We start from the raw sequence: 22,139 nt of genomic DNA, 5'->3' as shown, positions 1-22,139 counted from the left end.
CCCGTTCCTGGCCGCAGAGGGGACGATCGCACATCCCTTGCGGGCCAGGCGCTACTCCTGACCTCCTAGCACTCCTCCCCATTCCCCTGGTGTCGAGTTGGGCTCGGCGACGGCTCGACGCGTCGTTCTCGGTCACATGCTTCCCACGTGTGCGTTCCTCCTACTGGGGCGCATGTTCCCCGTCGTCACGTGCTGCGTGTTACGGGCCCGCAATGGCCCGACACCAGCGCCGGAGCGGACGGGCCGGGTCTTATCCGTGACATCACCCCCTCCCTAGGAACGACTCGTCTCGAGTCGGCGTGGCTCGGTCGCCCGGTTTCTCGGGTTTAATTTTGACTCTAGCTCGTCCTTCCAATCGCAAATTCCATCCAGCCCATAAGCTTAAGCTAAGCTTGGCTGCGCATTTTAATCTCCCTGGGCTTCTGACGCCTCGTGGCGTCCGCAGATCGATTCTTCCTATCCATCAAGTGTTTCACCGCGGTCACGTGCGGCGTAGCGTTCGTGTTGCCAATTCAGTTGCGTCCTTTGTTCATATTGCTTGCGAGTGGGCTGTGCTGCGCGCCTCGGTCGAGTTCGATATAGAACGCGTTCGTTCCCCCATATAAGCCAGGGCTTTTCCCTTCTGATCCTCTTCATGTCGTCCCCCAACTTGTACCGCTCCGGGTTGTTGCCCCCCTTTGGCTCTCAGATGGTTCCCCCGTCGTCGGAGCCTGGTCGCCTGTTTGTTCGTTTTGCCTCCATGTCGCTCGTCGAGTTCCCTGCTTCCTGGCCCCTCTTGCAAGGGCGAGACCCGTCGTACCGGGAGTCATTCGAGCCCCTCCGCCTGTTGGAGGACTTGCCTCCGTCTCAAGCCGCCGACTATTCTTCCAAGCTGTTCCCTCGGTTAGCCCCCGTAGTCCGTTCCCATCGAGCTTCTACTCTCCCAGTCCCCCTGCCGCGCCCTTACTGCCGTCGTCCTCCCTTCGAATCTTGTGGCAGGGCGAGTTCGACCGCCTGATGAAAGCCGGTCTGTGGCAGCCGGTTGTCTTCGGGCCCCACCACCTTTACTTTGGCGTTTTGTTTGATGTGTTCCCCTCCTCCTTCGTCTGGCGTCGCGAGGACGGCTCCCTTCAGGATATCCGCCCCTTGTTCGGACAACTGGGCCGTGGCCTCCTTGCCCATCTCCTTTCTGCCGACACTTCCTCCCCCGATGCTTTGTTCTTTCCCCGTTTGTGGCGTTGGGTGGTACGTTCCCTTCCTTGCCCGCTTCCGATCGTGTGCTGACGGTCTCCGCCCAGCGCCTCATCCTTCACGCCTTGTCTTGCGCTGCCTCCGTTGGCCTCCCCTCCTTCGTCTCAGACCGATTCCTCGTCTTGGCCCACGTGGCCGCTTCGCGTGTTTCCCGGAGAGAATATAACTCGGCCCGATACGCTGGCCCGTCTGCTGGGCCCTCTCCCTCCGTCTCTCGTGCCGCCGTTCCTTCACGCCGACCGGTGGTCGTCATTCGTTCGGGTAGTCTTCTTGCCGGATCCTCGGGACGAGGTCGCGTTCTCGGGTGGCCCTTCGTTGGATGAGGCGGAGGCGGGCGTCTCTTTTAGCTTCCTCCCTTTGGCAACTTGGTTAGACGATCAATTCCCGAGCCCTGGAAGTGATCCGGAAGGTGCCGGGGTGACGGCCCTGATGGGAAAGCGCGTGCCCCCTACGCCCGTGGCTCGGGCGCGATCCTCCCCCCTCTATGGAGATCGACGTGGAGCATGACGGTGCCCCGCCTGTTTCGGCCCTCCTGTTCCTCCCCTCTGATCCGGACTCGAGTTCGGATGTGGAAGTCATTGCCGGCCCCCGTCGCTTGTCCTCGCTGGGGATCGACCCTTCGGAACACGATTCGGTAGAGGATGAGCTTGACCCTCCTTTTTCCCCGGCCTCGTCGCCTACCCCGTTGCACCGGGATTTCGGCACCCCCTTGGCCCCTCGTCTCGAGTCCACTGGACAGCTGGCGCTTTTCGGGAGAGCCCCCCGTCGCCCGGGGACCGTGATCCGATCCCTCTCCCCTCGCTGCGAGTATTGCATCGCTCATGATCGTTTGTGCACCGTGTGGGGGCCCCCCAGACAGTTCTCCCCAGAAACTCCCTGGTCCCGTGCGTCGGGCTTGTGACGCGTGTGTAGCCCGCTCCATCGTGCTTGTCTGCGCTGGCGGTCTTTTGCAGATGCGTACAAGGCTCGCTCCAGGGCTCTGCACGATTTTTCCTTCGAGTTTTGGGAGCGTCAAGTCGAGGATGGCGAGTTTGCGCTGCTACGTCCCGATCCCCGCTTCGCTGATCTAGTCGGGCTGTCCGCATCGGTCCCGTACCGGTCCTTCTTGTTCTCCTATTTGCCCCGATCAAACGAGGATCGGTTCGGGCGGAGCCCAACCCCGACGGTCGGGCCTTCTTCGGGCCGTCGTCGCCGCCCGGTCGTCCTTTCGTCAGCGTCTTCTCGGGACTCCTCCCCGTCCCCGTGCGAAACAGTTCGCACCCGCTCGCCGTCTCCCCCCACCATCGTCAAGTCGGCCCCCGCCGAGGCCCCGCCCACTTTCCGCCGGGCCGGCCTCCCCTGTCGCGAATCGCTCGTTAGGAGAGGCCTCGTCCCGGCCATCCGTCCCTGCGGGTGAGACCCACCCTCTTTCTTATCCCACCATGGGTTTCCAGGTGCCTTCGTTCCCTCGAGTCTCCCTGTGGTTCGGGAGGGGATGGGACTTGGATCGGGCCATTGCCGAGTCTCGCCGGTTGCATGGGGACCCGTCGGTACCCGCCGATCAGCGCTTGTCTCCGTTGGGCGTGCTGTTGCTGCAACAGTCGGCGGTTCATTCGGCCGACGGGGGCTTCCCGGATGCTCGGACCCGCGCACTCGCGGAGTTGTCGTCGATGCGTTCCCTGGATGCAGACCTCCGGTTGGTGAACTCGCTGGAGTCCCTGACCGCCTCGCGGGGACGTCGCCGGCGTGTGCCGCTATCTGGGCGCCATTCTTCTGGCTATCCACCGGTCCGAAGGAGAGAGGTCGGGATTCTGGGAAACGCCGGAGGGTTTAGAGCGTCGGGCCGCTGAACGAGAGGTATATGCGAATGTGTGCCGTCAGGACGGCCTGAGCTTCGACATGATGGACCTGGATTAGGCTTCGGCGGGTCGTTCGTCGTCTTTCGGCGACCTCGGCCGGAGTTCCCCGTCTACTCGGGTCGCGGCGCTCGGGGTATCCTCCTCCTTTTGTTTTGCTGTCATTGTTCGCGCTCTGTCCAGTCGGCCCCCCTCCCGTAGGGCGCCCCGTGATGATTCGGACCGTATCGTGTTTGTTTTTGGTCTGCGTGTTTTTTCCCCTTTTTTTTGTATTTTGGCTGTTTTGTAATCGATCGATTCGTCTTGCGCTCGTCCGTTGTGTGATGGGTGAAGAAAGAGTTTTATTATTAGGGGCAGAGGCCCCGCCACAGATTAAGTAGAGCAGATTACGAGAGAGATAAGAACGGGCCCCCAGGGCCTTCGTGCGGGAGGGAGGTGTGTCCCATTTCGTCAGGCAGAGTGTGCCGGTGGCCCGGGCGGTCCGAGACGATTCGGATCGGGGGTTCGGCCGTACGCGGGGGAGGGGGGGGAGTTGTTGAGGCGTCGGGCGCTTTGCGGCGGGCCCGGCGCCCTGGGCCGGGCAAGTGTGTTCCATGTGCCGATGGTGTTCGTCCAAGGAGACCCGCCTAGGGGTGCCCCACTTCAGGGCGGGCTCCTTTCTCCCGTAGAGGACGCGGTTGAAGACCACGGGCTGGGCTTCGAGGGTGCGTCCGTATAGGTAGGCAAGGGAGGCGATGACGATAGCCACTATCGTGGCCCACGCCGGGAGTGCGATGACGGTGGTAGTGTCCATTCTGTTGCGGGTGTAGGGGGATCGCTTAGATTCTGTCAGACTGCGGGTCGGGCCGTGCAAGGACCTCTCCTAAGAACGCGCCGCCCGGAACAGAACAGACGAATAGTCGGGCCCGCAAGTATGGCGGGCGGGGTAGATCGAAACCGAAAGGGCCCGTGAACTCGGTCCCTTGCCGTAGTCGGTGGTCGAAGGTTCGAATCGGGTCGTGTCGGGCCCGATGAGTCGATAGCGTCTCCTCGCACGGAGTAAGGTAGTTCTTCAGACGATCTAAGCGATAGAGTACAGGGTACACTATCGCGCATTATATACGCTGGCCCGCAAAGGGGGTGATCGGACACCCTGGCCCCTCCTCCTCCTCCTCACTCCCGTTCCTGGCCGCAGAGGGGACGATCGCACATCCCTTGCGGGCCAGGCGCTACTCCCTGACCTCCTAGCACTCCTCCCCATTCCCCTGGTGTCGAAGTTGGGCTCGGCGACGGCTCGACGCGTCGTTCTCGGTCACATGCTTCCCACGTGTGCGTTCCTCCTACTGGGGCGCATGTTCCCCGTCGTCACGTGCTGCGTGTTACGGGCCCGCAATGGCCCGACACCAGCGCCGGAGCGGACGGGCCGGGTCTTATCCGTGACATTTGTCACCTTTTCTGGCGCCTCCAGTGCCGATCACTTCCTAAAAAGGAAAATTTTTGAAGCTACAACTTCAAATATTTAGTCACAGGTCACAACCCATTTGAATTGAATATAATACTACAGTACCTCCTATGCTGTTCAATTTCTTCTAGGATGTGTACAGTCATGGCATAAGTGAAGGGCCTGGTGAACACTACTGTAAGATTTTATTCAATTTGAATGGCCCCGGGGGCTGTGACATATTGATGTCCGAAAACATTTGTACGATGTTCCCCATTTGGTAATTTGGTGTGCCAAAGGCGCGGGAATTGTGGAAAATTGCCATTTTGGGAAGCCAAAATTCACTTTTGGCTGTAACATACGAAAAAAAAATTCGCATAGAATCGGTCGTGTGACATGTGACATACGAATTGAATACAATCTTACAGTATTCATTGATGAATCAAGTCAACGCCAGAAAAACTTGAAATCACCTAGCACAATTGCTGTGCTACTTACATACATCGAACTCCCGCATGTACAAACTTATGTAAGCCGCTCCACTCATTTCGCGTCGGAGTCACGTGTTACATAACAAGGTTTCCTTACAACCACAACGGTCCACTGCAAAATGGGAATGCGCGGGTACAGGTCTGTTCTCGTTACCAGCGGCCAGTAAAGCTACACTTCACGTGTCCAAAGAGTGTATCGCTACAAACGCCGCTATTTCGTCACATACAACCACTACGACAGCGACCCGACCGTCTTTGGCGTGCGAGTTAAGAACGAGGTACCATCCGACGCAGCAGACTATCAGCTCTGGCTAGCAACGCTTCGCCAAAAGCTCGAGAAAGAATTGGAGGCTCATGCTGTTGACAAGAACGCGTCTGACTTTGGAATCTCCCACCGGCCACCCGTGAATGATATACTCATCGAGTGGATTTATGAGCTGGATCTGGACAACGAACTGTTTCTCGGTGACTCCTTGCGCCTCGTTCGGGTCAAGAACTGAATGCATCTTGTTAGTGGATAACTGTCCGATTTTTTCGTTGAAGAACATCCCCGCTAACGACAAAGTGTTTTGTGCCTGCATCGGATTCGACAGCTATGGTCACCGGAGCTATTCGCCATGGACGCCCGTCAAATATCGCGGCAGCTGGGTCGTTGATCCACCGCTTGTTGATCAGGCAGCCATTGTGGCTTACGCTGCTCTTGAGCCAGAGATAGTTGGAATCAACGCCATTCTCGACCTTCCGCCGGGTAGGGAGCCTCTGCAGTGGGAGTTGACACGTGTCGCATTCTATGAAATCGTTGTGGGCGGACGAATGCGCGCTGACTCATTTGCACCGTCTATTCACGTGCTGCAAACCGTGAGCGATCGCAGGGACATTCCCTTGTACATCTCCTCATGGGGAGCTGCGGTTTTGCGGCTGGGAATACGGCGTCTCGACCTGAATAGCATAGAGAACGGTGAACCTGGCTCCAACCGTGACATCGATTCCGCGCCTGTCTCGGCACAACAGCTGCTCTGGATTGTCCCAAATACTGTTTGCGTGCGATTCTGCACACACCTTAACGACGAGCGGGTTTGGAAGAAGGAGGCACGTGAAATGGCGCACGAAATGGAGCAAGTCAAGTCCGAAACTGTATTCGGGATCCTGTTTTCGCTTTTCCACTGCGCAATCATGAAGCGAGTGGACGGAAATTTACAAGTCACCCGAGCGATGCAATTCTTGCCATCATTGCACGCAGACAACCCTTCGACTCCGGGTATCGCGGCAGTTGCACGGCTTGGGCTGTGTAAAGCACTCCATAAACCTAGCGTAAGTTGCGTAACCCGGAATAGTCTACCGGGTCATTTTCTGTCCTCCGTTCCGCCAGAAATCATTCAACATATAGTTGAAGACCTCTCTCCGACAGACCTGGACCACCTCTCGTGGGCAGCGCCCGCAATATTCGAGCCTCACGTGAACACCCTGCTGTGTCGTTATTCGTATGTCGGCGAGTATAGACTTGACCGCGTTCTCCCGGAGTCCGTCCCCTCCAACCTAAGCGAAGACGAAAACCGCCAAGGATCCCCGTCAGGCCTGCCTGCGGTTCATTCGCGCTACTTTGCCGCGACCTTTCTCGGGCGGCCCCAGTCCCTGGAGGCTCAAAATATGGCGGATATCCCCAAGTTACAGGTTATGATCAACTCTGACATGGTCTACCTCGACTATGAGGACAAATCGGTGGGAAATTTCCAGTATTGGCGCGATGACTACTGGGATCGGAGCCGCGACGACTATCGACTACTAATGGGGGTCGCACTGAGCTCCCCCCATTTCGGACAGACCTAGTAATTTGTAAAGTAGATCTGTAGAATCTATAACGCCATTCGCGTCAAGTAACAGCACCTAGTCATCATTATCACTGGGCCTCTCCGTCCTAAGTATGACACGTTGTCACAGAAAGACGAACCCCTGAATTTTTGTTTAAAAACGTTAAATTGGAAGAAAGTTAGGGAAAGTGTTGGGAAAGTGTACACCGTGACGGCGCACGCCGCTACTAGCTACACGGGACCGCGTGTCGGATCGCGCGAGTCAATCCAATATCGTCACTTCGTTTCTGGAGTCAGGGAGGCCGCAAGTTTGGCCAGGTTGGGACCTCACAGTAATTTATTTGGTATGGCCAACCAGTGATGTGATGTGTCACACTGGTGACACATCAGTGACACATCAAATACTTAATCAACCTTGAACAACCACAACCTACACAACCAGCAACACAGAATCGGTGTCAGTCTTGGACAATAGTCTGAATACAATACCGTGACGATGGGGTCCATTGGATACCGTTGCCGTGAATCGCCACAGGCTGGCCACACTCGCCTTGTGTTGTTTCTGTTTCTGTTTGTTCTCGAAGACGCCCACAAAAAAGCGACCATAAAACCGCTGTCGATAGGGCCTTTGTTCTCTATCCCCCCACCTAAATACGATGACTGGTACGCACACCTTACTCGCACCTTCCAAATATCAAAGCCAGTGCAGAATTCGAGGATATAACACATCGGTCACCGGAATATGTCATGAGGATCCACCTCAGCCGGTATGCGCCGTCGGGTGGAGCTGTGTAAGGGCGCTCTCCCTGTACAATCTCACTCAATAATGTTCATGCTTTAGAGACCCCACTGTTCACTTTGCCGACACTACCGTCGAGACCGCAGATCAATGGCTGGGAGATGACTCGACGGCAGTGGAGATCCCGGGAGAGCCAAATGATGTTCCTCTAGATCCCCTGCCCACTTTTGCATACGAGGATGCAGATATAGTCCAAAGGTTCGCCACTTTACTTTCGCGGGTAGTGCAAGAGGGGAGCTTGGACGCAGCTCCTGGTCTCAGAGAACTTCTCGTGCGCCTAGACACTGCACACGACACAGAGGGCAGACCACCCGCCAATGGGCCACAGAACCCCGATACCCCAGCCCCCGCATCAAATATAAATCAGTCTGGCCTTCGCCGCGGGCAGGTCCCCCCTCCAATGCGCGTGCAGCCTTACCCGACACCGTCACGAGCCACTCATCCCGCTACTCGACTCGGAGCGGCGGCTGAGCACTCGCAGACTCCGTCTCGTCCTCGTGACCATCATGTCCACTTCCCCCCAGCAGCTACTCCGCAAGAAAGGCATCACTCTCGGACAGCATCTCGGGCTAATGGCGAGACGCCGGCTCGGGAAACGCGGAGAGAGGGGGTCCGACCGCCCAGCACACCAGCTGCGCCCGCCCCAATTCACCCTACAAGAACACCACAACCGCCACAACCGCCGCCACCACGACAACAACAACAGGCACAAGCGCAAGCTCAATCACAAGCACAAACACAAGCACAAACACAGGCACAAACCCCAGCTTCAGAGTCATGCGGGAATTGCATGGGGTGTCAGCTTTGCCCCGCTGGGAGACAACATTTTGCCGCGCAATCGGCCGCTGTCGATAGGCTAGACCGCCATACTCAACAGATCCTGTACACTATGCATGCCGCGCAGCAGCAGCAGCAGGCATGGTGGGGGCAGCAACAAATGATGGCTGACCAGCAATGGAGAACGAAGAATGCTTGGTATGAAAGGCAGGTGCAGGAGTGGGACAGGGCGGAGGAGTGGAGGCGGCACAAGAGTCGACCGTGGGTTGCGCGTATGTGGACTGGGGGCCCGGGAGGTGCTTAAAGGTTATAATATGCCAGTGTTCTGAATCTTATTGGACCCAGTGGTACTTACGATGCTGTTACATAATGACAATAATGAATAATGCCCGTGAATACCTGGCTCTTGGTTTGATTTCAAAACCCTTCAAGTTAGCACCACGTCGACGTTGGAATGTCGAGTCGTACAATCCCAAGCTCAAGTGGCTCTTGACTGGCGTGGGAGGACAATAACGCCGGAAGTAGCGGGGGAAATTTTCCCAAGAAAGATGTCTATGAGCTGGATGCTCCTCATACTCTTAAAGTTATAGGTGCGCATCGGCCCAGATCTCTCCTTCCGGGCCGGACTCGGCCGGAGTCTGGATAAGTAGCTTCAAGAAATTATTGGAGGTCGCTCCGGGGATGCTGGTGCCATGCACATTGGTAACGCAACGAGTGCTGTCTGGACTCGTCTGTAGTGTACATGGTAGGGGCTAGGTAGGTACAGAGACATTGTTTCAAAATTTCTGGACCAAAGCGGTTACCACTTTCTGTCCTTCTTTCTGGAACCGGAGGGAACCGGTCATCTAATATCGGTGCTGAAACATACTACTACTCAATGGCCTAGCAGTGGCTAGCACAGGTAAAGCTGTGAAACTCCTCCGCCGGTTGTGATGATCAAACGGGGCTGACAACTCGATTGGCATTTCTTTCTTCGAGACCACCACCTGGCCCGGATGTCTTCAATCCGCAGGCAAAACTCGTCGAGCTCTCTAGCGCGATATGCCGTGGCAAAGTCCCCTGGCGTGGACCTTTACAACGGCAGCACCTCACGCGACTTTTGCAACTCATTCTGGGGCGTCGGCGATGCGGGAGTCAACATCCTTTTCGCTCGAATGAGGGGGGCTGTACGCACGACAGACGAGTTGCGCAACTTCTGGAAGGAGAGGTGGGTTCGATTACTTTGCTTTCCGTTGCAAGCTCACATCCGGATGAAGGGCTATTATTGAAGAGGAATACGCTAACCGGCTGCTCACGCTGGCCAAGACGACGCTGGGGAAGGACGAGATCGGGTGCGTTGGTCTCTTCGTTGCTGGCCAAGACTGATCGGGCAGGGAGCTACGGAACTCACTCGACATATTGCGACTGGAGACGGAGAAACAAGGGGCCACACATCAGCAGCTGGCTGGGCAATTGAGGACGGAACTGGAGGGCCAAACGAAGACGCTGCTCGACAGACAGATAAACCACCGCAAAAATGTGCAAAGCCCATTGGAGAAGCGATTCAAAGTGAAACAGACGCAGGAGTCGTATGTGCTCAAAGCCCGCGAGAAATACGAGAGCGACTGTCTTCGTATTGCCTCTTACACGCAGCAAATCGAAGTCAACCCGGGAAAGGACGTTGAACGACTGAATCTCAAGCTCAAGCGTGCGCAGCAAACAGTGCAAGCAAACGAGAAAGACTTTGCAAGCTTCACCAAAACTGTTTTGGATATGATCCCGGCCTGGGAGAAGGACTGGAAAGAGTATTGCGATGCGTCGCAAGATCTGGAGGAGGATCGGCTGGATTTCATGAAGGACATCATCTGGATGTATGCCAACGCTGTTTCAACATTGTGTGTCTCCGATGACCAGGTGCGTCACTGACGACTGCGACGATCTTTTCTGATTTTTTACTCCCAGTCGTGTGAACGAATCCGGACTGTTCTCGACCAATTAGAGCCCGACAAGGATGTCGAAAACTTCGTTCATGAATACGGAACTGGAAACTCTATACCCGACCCTCCAGTATTCGTGCCATATCGTGACCAGCAACCTGATGGGTCCTCTCGACAAGTTCCTGGCTCAAGACCTGCCAACTTCAAACGCGCTTCTGCTCGACCAACAGCGAGCAATGATCGGGCGGCGGAATCCTCCCAACGGGCAGACCCGTCCCCTCCTCAGGCCCAACAAGAAGATATAGGCAGCAGTTCCCGCTCGGGAAGCAGAGTTGACGAGTATGTTGACCGGAGTATTGTCGATCCTGCAGTTGGACGTGCTCCGAATGGGACTCCTGTCATGGTGAATGGAAGTGGGAGTGGGAGTGGGAGTGGGCGGTCTCAACAGCAGCAACAACAGCAACAACCATCGTTACACCCACAACAACCACCGCCGTCTACCTGGCAACCCCCGTCAGAACCGCAAGAGCGAAGACTTTCCGCGCCACTTCCCCAACCCACCCAAGGGTCATATCACGAACCACCCCGAGCACCGACTCCACCGCCACAGGAACCTAATGGCGGTGGTGCTGGTGGAAGTGTGTTATTCTATGGTCTGTCTGTCTTTTTTGCGGGGTAACCCACATGATTTAACGGGTTTCGCAGTCAAAGCGCTGTACGATTATACGGCTTCGATTCCAGAAGAGTTCGACTTCCAGTCTGGCGACGTTATAGCGGTTACTTCGACGCCAGACGATGGTTGGTGGAGCGGAGAGCTGTTGGATGAGGCGCGGAGAGAACAGGGACGACATATATTCCCCAGCAACTTCGTCACGCTGTTCTAACGGCGGTACTTAGTTGCTCTATGACACACACCGGACCAGACTATGCATTATACCGGGGGTTAGCCTCGATGCTCGTACCATAAAATTCACTCGTCGTCGACGACGATTTACTAACTAATGTATCTATTATTTATCTCGTCATGTCTCAAGCGACAAGTTTGGTCTTGATGACTAAGCGTTCAGCAATGAACTCGACCAGTTTTAGATTACTTGGCTACTTCAATCCTTCAGCATGCTGGTCTTGGCTTGTTGCAACAGCGGGAAAGAGTTGCAAAGAGCCAGGGACTGGCGCCTTGTCGCCACAACCGATACAATAACAACCAGGGGAATAAGATCTGTGGGTCCCGGCAGTCCGGCTGATGTCATATTTTCTTTCGCTAGCTTGCTTTCTTCTTACCATCAAGGGTCCACAAAACGTTATAATATGTCAGGCATGTCCTGACCTCAAGCTTCCGTCTTTTGTCCTCTTTTCTTGTGGCTGGATTGAGCGCATAAAGGCCCTTGTCCCTTTATATCTCACCAACTCTTCTTCCACCACGGCTCCCTCAAACCCATAGTTGGCTCCCTATTCCGTATAGGCGGAGGCCAGGCCGACTTCGAAGCTGTCTATCATGGCGGCTGAGTTGAGCTTCGCTGCACAACTTGGCGAGGTGGACTGGGATTTGCCTTCGCCTTCGCCTCTCAATCCTCTTGACCTACCTCCAGCCATGACCACCAATGCTCTGGGCTTGGGGATGCCGTCTACTGCAACAGAAGAAGCAGTTTACTTTCCAGAGGAGGCACTTTGGCCATTAGAACCCGCGGTACCTGCTCCAAGTTCAAGCAACTTCTTCAGCCACACACCATTGAGGATAGCGACCTACGACGAGCAGCGCGAGGGCGGATGGGAGCACGACGCGCTGGGCCAAGCGACATACAAGCCATTCGGCAAAGTGGAGGAAATTCCAGAGGATGTGGACGTTGACGAGTTTCTGGCTGAGCAAACGAGTTCGCAGGGGGAATTACCGCCAGACTTTCCGCCGCCTCCCCCGCCGGTGCAGCGCACCATACCGCTTCTGCCTCTAGAATTTGTCGACAATTTGCGGTATAATTCAGACACCCCACCGCGTTTTCCAACGCCAAAGTCGCTCCCTGGGGTAGAACACTGTCCTGCTGTTCCACAGTATTCACAACACCTCATGTCGCTCTCATCGGGCTCGGCTGCCGTGCTCTCGTTACATTCGGTACGTGTTGGTTGTCATCTCGCTTGAAGTTGACGGACATCGCTGACGACCACGATCAGAAGCTTGCCGCGCAGCGGAAACCCGACTCCGCTGCACTCGCGCTTTGTGAGGAGATCATTCTCGCGCTGGAGGCGGTCAGAAGCGCGCTGGAACGCCGGATGGAAGTGGTCATCAGCACGGCCAAACACGACCTGAGGCTGCTTTCTCTGACACGGTGCGTGGTTCTTCGCTTGCTTTGTCACTCGCGGCCTGACCTGAATTTGCCAAGGACGCTCCAAAAGCTGCACAACCTTTCTTCGCTTTCGACGAGTGTGGGCGGGCTCCGGCCACACCAAGTGACGCGGGTCCGCGGCCTGCTCGAGCAGCATCGCGCCAAGTTTTTCGATTTAGCGCGGAAATTCAACGTCCGTGTTTCCTGCCAGTGTCAGCTTTCTCGACTGACTTTGTTTTCCACAGAAAACTTTCGAACGACTTCATATCCGAACCATTTACAACGAGATTCAACGACACGCCATGGAGATGAAAGCGAAACGACGGCCACGACTTGGCCAGGAGAATATTAATGATTATTAATGTGTAGTTTAGAGCTTGACGAACACTAACTAACGAATCGTATCGTGGAGTACAAGCAAGTTCGGTCACAAAAGGAATACAAGCAGAACAAAGAATACGGTCAAATTCTCCATCAACCTTTCTTTCGTTGGGGGTAGCGACGGCCACGACTAGCCACAAGAATATTAATGATCATTAATGTGTAGTTTAGGCCTGACGAACACTGACTAACGAATCGCATCGTGGAGTACAAGCAAGTTCAGTCACAAAAAGGATACAAGCAGAAAAAAAAGTAGAGTAGAATAATACATTGGTTAGGGTCAAATTCTCGATCAACCTTTCGTTGGGTGGTAACGACGGACGCGTATTTAGCGAGCGATGCGACATGGTTGGGCCGGGCGCACCGTTGGGTGGCCTGTTGGGTGGCCTGTTCTAGCCCATCCCGTGGCGCAACAGCAGACGCCATCAGGCGAGTTGCAACCAGCGAAAAATCAGCAACTTGGGTGGCCATGCAAGATGGCGGATGGGAATTGTCATCGGTCGTTGGTCTCCTCCGGAAGGTCGATCGGGGAAGTGAAACTCATAGCATAGTGGTGCACCCGCCCGTACTGGGGGGCAGACGCGTCGTCTACATAAATCGGGACCCCATCCACCATGACCGGGGTATTGGCAGCGGGATACCGGACTGAAGTTGAGGTCGAGGCCGTAGGCTTGCGCGAGGCTCCGTCCCAGACAGTAACCGTCTCTTCGGAACGTGCCACGCCAGAAGAGGGACGATGTTGGTGGTGTAACAACTGGGCTTCCCTGTCTCCCGCTGGAGGGGAAGGGCTGTCCTCGTAGCCGAGTGGTTGTGGCGGAGGGCGCGAGAATGAGTGGATGGATTTAGGTGAGGATATGGGAGTCTCGTGGTGTTCATAGTCAGGGAGCGGGGTTGCAACAGCGGCCCGCTTCGAGTTTTGACTCGGCAGGCGAGCTTTGTAGCCGGCTTCAGACGTTATTGAGCGGGGGAAGAAGATCTGCACAAGCTGATTGGCTTTCTATTCGCGTCCTCGGGCAAATCGGGCTTACGAGCATGGTAATAGCGGAGCTGATGAAGCAGCCAATGCCTCCCGTCATCAGAAATATATCTACAACCACATGAGACGGCGGCCGGATAAGATAGTGCATGCGTACCTGACCAGAACGGACTAGACACAACCAGAAAACGCTTCTGGTCGACCAAGGCATCCAACGCGAGGGTCAACAGCGGCACTGTAAAGAGGAAACGCTAAGGAAATAGTTAGGTACCACTTCGGCTCCGAAAAATAGACACCCACGAAGACAACACGGATGCACTGCAATCAGGTAAGAAAAAGAAGCAGGATAACTGAATGTGAGTACGAACGTTGAGGTGGTAGAATGTAGAGAGTCGCACGACCACATCTGGGACGGCCCCCTCGGCTTTCACGCTCCGGATAAAGCGCGGGAAGTTCCACAACACATATAGAAAGCAGACAGTCGTAAACGTTCCAGCGGAAGCTCCTGCGGTGAATATCCAAGCCTCTGTCTGCTCCCATTGTTAGAGCGAAGGGTCAGATGATGGAGCACTTGGGGAACTTCACCGTTTCAATATGATGTCGTTTCATTAACGTAGTCAAGGGCATGCCTATGATCGCGATCATACTCCCTAAGAGCGAGAGCATTATGACCCGGGAAACCCAATTTGAAAAAAAAAGTTAACGGACCAATGTACCAAGCCCGAAATTCCCAACTAGAGAACCATTCACGTTTCTTGGGACCTTGATGGAGAAGGAAAACCCAGAATGTCAGCTCTGTGAATTGGTTTGAGCGAGCATCGGACTAGGACGATTAATCCGGCGACCTTCGAGGTGTGTTACACTACGGGATGATGAGCGATTGGCATCTACCAAGACATCACTTACAGCTCCAGTGCCCAAGCAACGCTCAGAACGAAGTAAAGGGGTACCATCCACCGGATGTGAGATTTTTGCCAGAGGGCAAATGGTCGAGGAAGGACTGTTGCGTGAGTTGAGCAAACATTTGTGGCGGGTCAATATAAACACACTCTTTCCATGAAGAACGAAGGAGCCTAAAGTGCCCGGTTAGTCAAGGCAAATGAAAGACGACTGCAACGCGCCTTCTTGATATTTAAGCGCAGCCATCGCTACGCTGAAGACCATCAAGAGAGGTACCGTAGCAAAGTACGAATATCTGAGCAAGACGTGTGAGTCGAGAGATATGGATCGATAGCATTGCGACGAACGTCATGACCCGTTTGAAAGCACCGGGCTGTCGTCCCGAGTCCCATCGTAAGCACTGGAAGCAAAGGAAAGCAATAGTCGGTCATTAGCATTCCACCGTGTTCGACCGCGAGCAGACCTTGAATTTGTCGTAATTCCAGATGTGAATGAGCATAAAGACGAAGAACTGGACGTTCTAAGTGTCAGAAATTGGTTGGTGAAGCGTCCAACTACGCACAGCGACGGCCAGAAGGGCCCAGAGGAGATAGGCTGAAGGAGACCCGTTGCTCATAAAGGGTAAGGCAGCCCTAACGCGGGAAACGAGAGCGGCGCAGCCAGTTTGCAGTCAGGTCGAGGAGGGAAAGAGAGAGAGAGCGAAAGACCAGGCACGGGAACGTTTACGTATATTTCCAATCGGCTAAGCCATCAAAGCCTGATCAAAGACAAAAATTTGAGAGGAAAAATCACTCGTCCTACATAGACATTGCCTAGACATGGAAACCAATGCCAAGTTCAATGAAGGGTCTATAGCTTCCATGGCGTGGTATGAATGTGGAGAGTACTACAGATGGACAGTTGAGTTATCAATACCAGTCCTTGACGCCGATATATAGAGCTGCGTCAGTTTCCCAAGAGCCCACAACGCCCCCTCACGACGGAGACGATCCAATTTCCGCCATCTATATGCTCACACGACCATTAGGATGTGTTGTCTCGGCGTATAACAAAAAGGGAAGCGAGCACCGACTTTCACAGGAAATGTCCCGAATCAGACAACGGCAATAAGCTGAATCGGGATATGCCGACATGGAGGATCACCTGTCTATTCCTCGTTGTCAAAAAAGTCGTCTTGCTCGTCAAGTTCCATCATAGCGTTCTCCTGCGACCCTGGCTTGTCGCTTGGAACCCCTTCCCAGTCGACGCCACCGCCGCGCGAATCAAGATTCAACTCGGGTTCCGCAGCCATTTCACCAGTTTCCATCCGTTGTCGGACCCATTCGCGGACTTGTTCCCTTCCGGTATCAACCGATGGTTCAGAGCTCTCTCCTTTGCGTAGCTCGGGCGGGAATAATGAGATGTACTTCTTCGTTTTGGGATAGTGCTAACACGGGCGGTTATGAATGACCTGCCAATGTCGCCGACAACTTACCAGGATGTAATTAAGATCTACACGGAGTGTATGGAGTGCCTCCTCTGGGACTGGATGTTGCTTCTTCACTTGCGTCAACTTCCGAAGTACCTTTTGTCGCTCTAATGACTAATCAGCTAAAGAAACAACTCGACAAGGGCACACACCGAAAAATTTGACTTTGTGATATCTGACCGCCATCGTGCGCTCTTTCTTGCCACGCTCAGCAGCTGCCAGGTCTGTTTCAAGGGCCTTGAGCCTTCTCTCAGTTTCGGCACGAACATCACCAGCAAGATTATCCTAACAATGGTCAGAAACCAGTTATTGGAGAACTTTCGACCACGTACTTTGGCCAGAAGTCGTCTCGTTTGTCTCAACGATGCCTTGATTTTCTGTAGACCAGGTGTCGCATTTGCTTCTTGCAATGTGTGTTTGGCTCGATGTTTGTTGGCGTGCTTTTTCGATTTTCCATCTTGTCGTGGCTTCGAGGGGCCAGCAACTGGTCCACCTTCCTTCCTATTAGCTTTCCTTGAATCTGTTCGTGTTGGTCCCATAACCAGGAAACAGTAAATGGGAGTTTGAGACAGATGAGTGTGACGAACACGTGACACTCAAAAAGTAGATTCCCTTTTCCACACTCTGAGCATGCGCAACCTCTCGCTCAGTTCAGAGCACATCACCACACTCCCGGACTCTAAAATTTGCAAAACTGCCCTCGATCTCGACGAAAATGTCCTCTACGCGGTCTCAGAAAGTCGCACTGCTGATTCTCAGGTGGAAATCAAAGTCTGGAAGATCCCTGACACAGGTCCATCGACGGTAAGCCATATAGCGGGCGATGTAGTCTCTTTATCAACTCCCCAATAGCCAGAAATGTTAGCGATGTTCATTACGGCTCCTTCTTCCAACGAAAGCGAGTCAGATCAAGTTGCCGAACTACGGTTCCTCCCCGAGCGGCGCAGACTTTGCATTCTGGTACGCGGAGGCGATATTGCGATGGTACCGATAGATGATGCGGATCCAATCGTGCGTATAACTCTTTATGGAGCCTTGTTGTCAGCTGAATGACTGCTGGAGGTAGCCTGAAGTCGAAGGTACAATCGAGTCAGGGATCTTGGCCGCATCATGGAGTCCGGACGACGAGCTTCTGGCCATTGTCACCGGTTTGTTAGCCACAGGTAACTACAATCACCGACTAACGCGTTGCAGGCGAGCGAAAGTTGACACTGATGACTTCGACATTCGAGATGCTTTCCGATACATTTCTGTTCACGAACGAGTTGGGAGAAGGTATGCGTTTGGTGTCATACTGCGCGTTTATTTCAATGGTTCTAGACGCACAGGTCAATGTTGGATGGGGATCCAAGCAAACTCAATTTCACGGGTCCCTCGGCAAAGCCGCAGCCCAGGCCCCTACTCAGAAAACTGTGGGTACCAGTTCGGACGACGATCAACGCACGCGTATTAGCTGGAGAGGGGATGGTGCTTTCTTCGTTGTTTCTGCGCTGTCTACAGTCGAGAGCCCGATACCTCGTCGTGCTCTTCGTGTCTACGACCGTCAAGCTGTCCTTCAATCAACCTCAGAACCGGTAGCCGGTTTAGAGCACCCTCTTTCCTGGCGACCATCCGGGAACCTTATTGCGGGAACCCAGAGGTTTGGATCCCAAGAAGGGTTAGGAGCAGGCAACGAAGGCAGACACGATTTAGTGTTCTTTGAAAGGAATGGGCTAAGACATGGGGAATACCGAATACGACAAGAAGATATCTCGATACCAGTAAATCGCACTGATGCGGAGCGACGACGATGGGGCTACAAAATTAAGGAACTGAATTGGAGTTCCGATTCTAATGTTTTGGGCATCTGGATCGAAGCAGACGATAGGGATATACGTGCGTCCTGGTCTAACATTACTCATCTTCTAAGTTGACGACTCTAGTTCAACTCTGGACAACGGGCAACTACCATTGGTATGTTATCCTTGTCTTGTGGTTCTGCTGTTGACGTAGTCTTCAGGTACCTCAAACATGAAATGGTCGCCCCGGCATTATCGGCGGAGCCTGCAAGGTTTACTTCCATCGCGTGGCACCCTGAACACTCGTTAGAGATCATCCTGACTACTTCAAGTGTGTCCAGTCTTGCTGACGTGATTCTTCATTTCCCTGATACTTCCAAAGCCCAAATTATTCGGCGGACATTGATGCTCGAAACCTGCACATCATCAACCAAACCTCCTATCGATTCCGGAACTGTAGCTGTTTTAGATGGAGGTGACCTCTTTATATTGTTCATGTGCTTTCCGGCTTATGACAACCCAGCCAAGATTCTCCTGACGCCCTTCCGTGCCCAAAATGTTCCGCCGCCGATGTCGTCCTTCCAACTCACCCTCAGCAATATTTCCTCTCCAGCCCGTACTCCGGTCCACGTGACGCTTGGACCGCTCGACGAGACCCTTGCACTTTTATGGGAATCTGGTGAAATTGAGCTCTGGGAGTTGCAAACGCGTATTACACCTGGGCCAGGGAAAATCATGTCACCAATTCGAAAGTTCTCTTCGACCGCCGCAGGACGACAGCGTCAAATCGTCATCCCGCAATGGCCAGGAACAGTGCTTCTTCTCGGGAGCGGTCGGCAAGGCCACGATCTTGTCACTGTCGTGCGGACAATCGAGGGAGAGCCCTTGACGATCGTTGAAATGCCCACGTCCAGTGGCCGATTGATACCATGCACGACTGAAATTGACTCTGTAATCTGGCAGGCTGGTGGCGGAGAACTTTCTAAAGGTGAAGTTCGTTCATTGACTTCTTAATTCTGTCTATTGAGTCGTGCATCATTCATTTTAGTCGACCTATTGGCCCGGTCTGTCGGTCGCATTAATGACGCGTCATTCCCGGAATTCTGTCCCGCAGCTCAATGCATCTCTGGGGCCGCGGCGGACAGCGACGTTGTCATTGGTCTCGGTTCATCGGGAAAACTTTACGCGATTCCACTTTCCACGGGAGGGTGCCGAGTTATCTCAGCAAATGCAACTTCTTATGTTGTCGCGTCTGGCTTCCTGATCTACACCACCAGCGCACACGAGGCAGTTTTTGTCCCAGTCGCATCTTTATCGGTTGTTGGTGACAAAGATTCAGAGAGTTGGGAGAAGCGACGCATCGAGCGAGGCTCTCGGATTGTGGTTGCGGTTCCCAGTGCCATGGGCCTTGTGTTACAAATGCCTCGGGGGAACCTTGAGACGATCAATCCACGGCCACTGGTCATGGAAGTCGTTAGACAGGATCTAGACGCGTATGTCCCCTTATCTTGGCTTTCAATTGGCTAAGAGTTGAAGGCGCAATTATCGCAAAGCCTTCCTGGCCTGTCGCAAACACCGGATTGATCTCAGCGTTCTAGTGGAGCACGACCATGCCGCATTCTTGGATAACTTGAAGTCATTTGTCGAGCAAGTTCATGAGGTGGATCATGTAAACCTCTTTTTGACGAGTCTCGGGTCAGTTTTCCTTCTCGTCTTCATCGACGACTCTGATAATTACATTAGACAGAGTACACAAAGCCCAGAGAAGGTTTCTGCGCTGTGCGATAGTCTTCGGACAGAACTTGAGGCGAAAGACCTGACGAAATACGTCAACTCCATCTTGACTGCGTATATAGTAAAAACCCCAGCAGAGCCTGAGGCCGGGTTGACGCTGTTACTTCGCTTGCGAGGTCTGTCTATCGGACTTTGCGGAGTTTATATTTCCTGATTCTCAACAGACACAGACCCTCACCTTGTCGAAGATGCAGTCAAATATATCATCTTTCTCATGGATGCGAACAAGCTCTTCGACACTGCGCTAGGGATGTACGATTTCTCGCTAGTGCTCCTAATCGCCCAGCATGCCCAGAAGGTTGAGCCTTCTTTGCTTAACTCCGATTCTGACCTCATCATCCTTTAGGACCCTCGAGAATATTTACCGTTCTTACGGGAGTTGCGGTCCCTTGAGACGCATTACCAGCGGTTCCGGATTGATGACTATCTAAAGCGGCCGGAACGAGCCTTGAGGCACATCCACCTCGCAGGTTAGTTTGTTTCTCCTCTGATGTTTCCTACAGATCAATGTTTCGCCAGGAGCAGATCGTTTCGAGGAGGCTGTTAGCTACATCGAGAAACACCGGCTACACGAACTGGCCATATCGATCTGGAAGGGCACGGATCAGTACAATGCAAGTTGCCCATCTCCTTTCTTTCCTTGGTTGACTTTTCGACAGAAAGTGCTTGAAGTCTACGGTGATTGGCTTTTCGAGCGTCGCGATTTTAGGCAAGCAGCGTCAAGTAAGTAACGCAAAACACCAATATTCAGAATAACACCGCTACAGTCTACATTCAAGGAAATGCGCTATCAAAGGCGATGGTGGCACAAGAGAAAGGGCTCGACTGGCAAGAGCTGTTCGACCTAGCGAGCCAAACGGGCGTGTCTGAGGAAGATGTTGTCGCTATGGGTTATCGTGTTGCGGGTATGTCCATTTTTTACATGTTCTCCGTACTGACCAATGCAGAGGATCTTGTCTCGAAGAAACGACCAGCAGAAGCTGCACGTGTCCTACTCGACTACGCCCAAGATACAAGAGAGGCGGTCATTGCGCTTGCTCAAGGGAACCTCTTTTCGGAGGCGCGGAGAATAGCCACATTGCACGATTCGCCAGAATTGTTGGTGGATGTTATCCATCCAGCGGCGCTTGATAGTAGGACACAGATATCGGAAGAGCTCGACGAGATGAAGGAGCAGCTTCGGAAACAGTTGAACCGAATACGGGAACTGAGGGTGAAGAAGCTTGAGGAGCCGGGTTTGTGCAATTTTCTTTCCAGTGGATTACTCTAACTTGACTTTATTAGATGCATTCTATGGCGCTGAAGACGATGTAAACCTGCACAACGTTGACGCCATGACCGATATTTCTATGGCCCCGACAGCATTTACGCGGTACACAGTCGCACCGACAACAATCTCCCGATCGTCTACTAGGAAAACATCGCGCTCCAGGCAGAAAAGCGAGCGCAAAGCGGGCCGGAAGGGTACCGTGGAGGAGGAAGAGTACCTCCTCAAGTCTATCACGAAGCTTGTCGGGCGTTTCAATGCTTCACAAGGTCAGTTTCGCTGCAGCCTGGTCTTGTAAACTGACTGTTCCGGCTAGTCGATGCAAGACAGTTACTTCCGCATCTCGCCCAGTTCACACCGGAGCATGTAGCGGAGGGCGTCGCGCTGCAAGCGGAGTTGTCAGAGTTTGAAGCGGAGTTTGCCGCTGCGGTGGATGAGATTTGGACACTACCAGCAAAGCCGGCGTTGGAGGCGGGTGTCCCCGAGCTGCCCGCGAAGCCTAGCGATCCTCTGGAGAAGGTGCCAAAACCTGATTCGAAGGGACCAGATGAGTGGCGGATGAAGTTGCTTGTACGATGACTGGAGAAGAATGTACGTTGATGGATAAGTCAAAGTTTGAATTTGACCTTTGAAGGCAACATCTACTTTACATCGTATGATAAGTTCACTTTTAACTAAGTCTAGTTACACTGCTCGTCAGATGCAGTTTGGAGTCTGTAGGAGACTATAGGTTTATGAGTTTGCAGAAAGGATTGTGAGTGATACCTATATTCTTGACCCTTACAGATAAATGTTATAAGTCGCCATGAAGTCGCTCATATAAGGTTTACTTGGGCAACTTGTCAATGGTGACCGCCTGCAAAAATCCATGCATTCGTTCAAGTTGAAACTTGATGTTTCTGCCATTTTGGGCACGCAAATCTATCAAGTTTCCGACAGGGTTTCTATAGCATATTCTCTGGCTAACCCTCGACAAAGTGC

The 22,139-nt window shown here is 53.5% G+C and overlaps 6 protein-coding genes across 6 annotated transcripts; 4 read left to right on the top strand and 2 right to left on the bottom strand.

The window, feature by feature from the left end:
* Positions 1–5,068: 5,068 nt before the first annotated feature.
* On the top strand, positions 5,069–6,803 carry MIND_01382600 (polymerase II transcription elongation factor; the record flags this gene model as incomplete). The annotated part of the gene is made up of 3 exons (XM_037370244.1): positions 5,069–5,115; positions 5,167–5,441; positions 5,491–6,803. Exons 1-3 carry the CDS (start codon positions 5,096–5,098, stop codon positions 6,801–6,803), a joined length of 1,608 nt encoding a protein of 535 aa, XP_037213245.1. The 5' UTR covers positions 5,069–5,095.
* Positions 6,804–9,340: 2,537 nt separating this feature from the next.
* Positions 9,341–11,160, top strand: MIND_01382500 (SH3-domain-containing protein; the record flags this gene model as incomplete). Its single annotated transcript, XM_037370243.1, has 5 exons — positions 9,341–9,567; positions 9,617–9,691; positions 9,734–10,253; positions 10,302–10,929; positions 10,982–11,160. Exons 1-5 carry the CDS (start codon positions 9,356–9,358, stop codon positions 11,158–11,160), a joined length of 1,614 nt encoding a protein of 537 aa, XP_037213244.1. The 5' UTR covers positions 9,341–9,355.
* A 611-nt stretch (positions 11,161–11,771) lies between these two features.
* Positions 11,772–12,956, top strand: MIND_01382400 (uncharacterized protein; the record flags this gene model as incomplete). The annotated part of the gene is made up of 4 exons (XM_037370242.1): positions 11,772–12,383; positions 12,443–12,597; positions 12,652–12,787; positions 12,840–12,956. The coding sequence occupies 4 exons, from the start codon at positions 11,772–11,774 to the stop codon at positions 12,954–12,956; spliced, it is 1,020 nt and encodes a 339-aa protein (XP_037213243.1).
* Positions 12,957–13,468: 512 nt separating this feature from the next.
* MIND_01382300 (uncharacterized protein) lies at positions 13,469–15,467 on the bottom strand (the record flags this gene model as incomplete). The annotated part of the gene is made up of 13 exons (XM_037370241.1): positions 13,469–13,951; positions 14,004–14,062; positions 14,109–14,202; positions 14,252–14,269; positions 14,320–14,481; positions 14,537–14,601; positions 14,660–14,746; positions 14,797–14,951; positions 15,001–15,024; positions 15,069–15,146; positions 15,199–15,251; positions 15,315–15,371; positions 15,414–15,467. The coding sequence occupies 13 exons, from the start codon at positions 15,465–15,467 to the stop codon at positions 13,469–13,471; spliced, it is 1,389 nt and encodes a 462-aa protein (XP_037213242.1).
* A 531-nt stretch (positions 15,468–15,998) lies between these two features.
* MIND_01382200 (uncharacterized protein) lies at positions 15,999–16,858 on the bottom strand (the record flags this gene model as incomplete). Its single annotated transcript, XM_037370240.1, has 4 exons — positions 15,999–16,277; positions 16,326–16,426; positions 16,472–16,604; positions 16,652–16,858. The coding sequence occupies 4 exons, from the start codon at positions 16,856–16,858 to the stop codon at positions 15,999–16,001; spliced, it is 720 nt and encodes a 239-aa protein (XP_037213241.1).
* An 82-nt stretch (positions 16,859–16,940) lies between these two features.
* Positions 16,941–21,737, top strand: MIND_01382100 (polymerase II transcription elongation factor; the record flags this gene model as incomplete). Its single annotated transcript, XM_037370239.1, has 19 exons — positions 16,941–17,123; positions 17,172–17,330; positions 17,386–17,467; positions 17,514–17,594; positions 17,640–18,194; positions 18,242–18,272; positions 18,319–18,428; positions 18,480–18,572; positions 18,621–19,085; positions 19,146–19,590; positions 19,634–19,792; positions 19,841–20,007; positions 20,056–20,189; positions 20,238–20,361; positions 20,411–20,614; positions 20,659–20,796; positions 20,839–21,126; positions 21,176–21,427; positions 21,475–21,737. The coding sequence occupies exons 1-19, from the start codon at positions 16,950–16,952 to the stop codon at positions 21,735–21,737; spliced, it is 3,924 nt and encodes a 1,307-aa protein (XP_037213240.1). The 5' UTR covers positions 16,941–16,949.
* Between the last annotated feature and the right edge of the window lie 402 nt (positions 21,738–22,139).

This window comes from Mycena indigotica (assembly GCF_014461135.1).
Source record: "Mycena indigotica strain 171206Taipei chromosome Unknown Mind.scaff0017, whole genome shotgun sequence".
Classification (NCBI taxonomy): domain Eukaryota; kingdom Fungi; phylum Basidiomycota; class Agaricomycetes; order Agaricales; family Mycenaceae; genus Mycena; species Mycena indigotica.
Note: the sequence above shows the minus strand (reverse complement) of the source record. Positions and strands in the feature narration are given on the sequence as shown.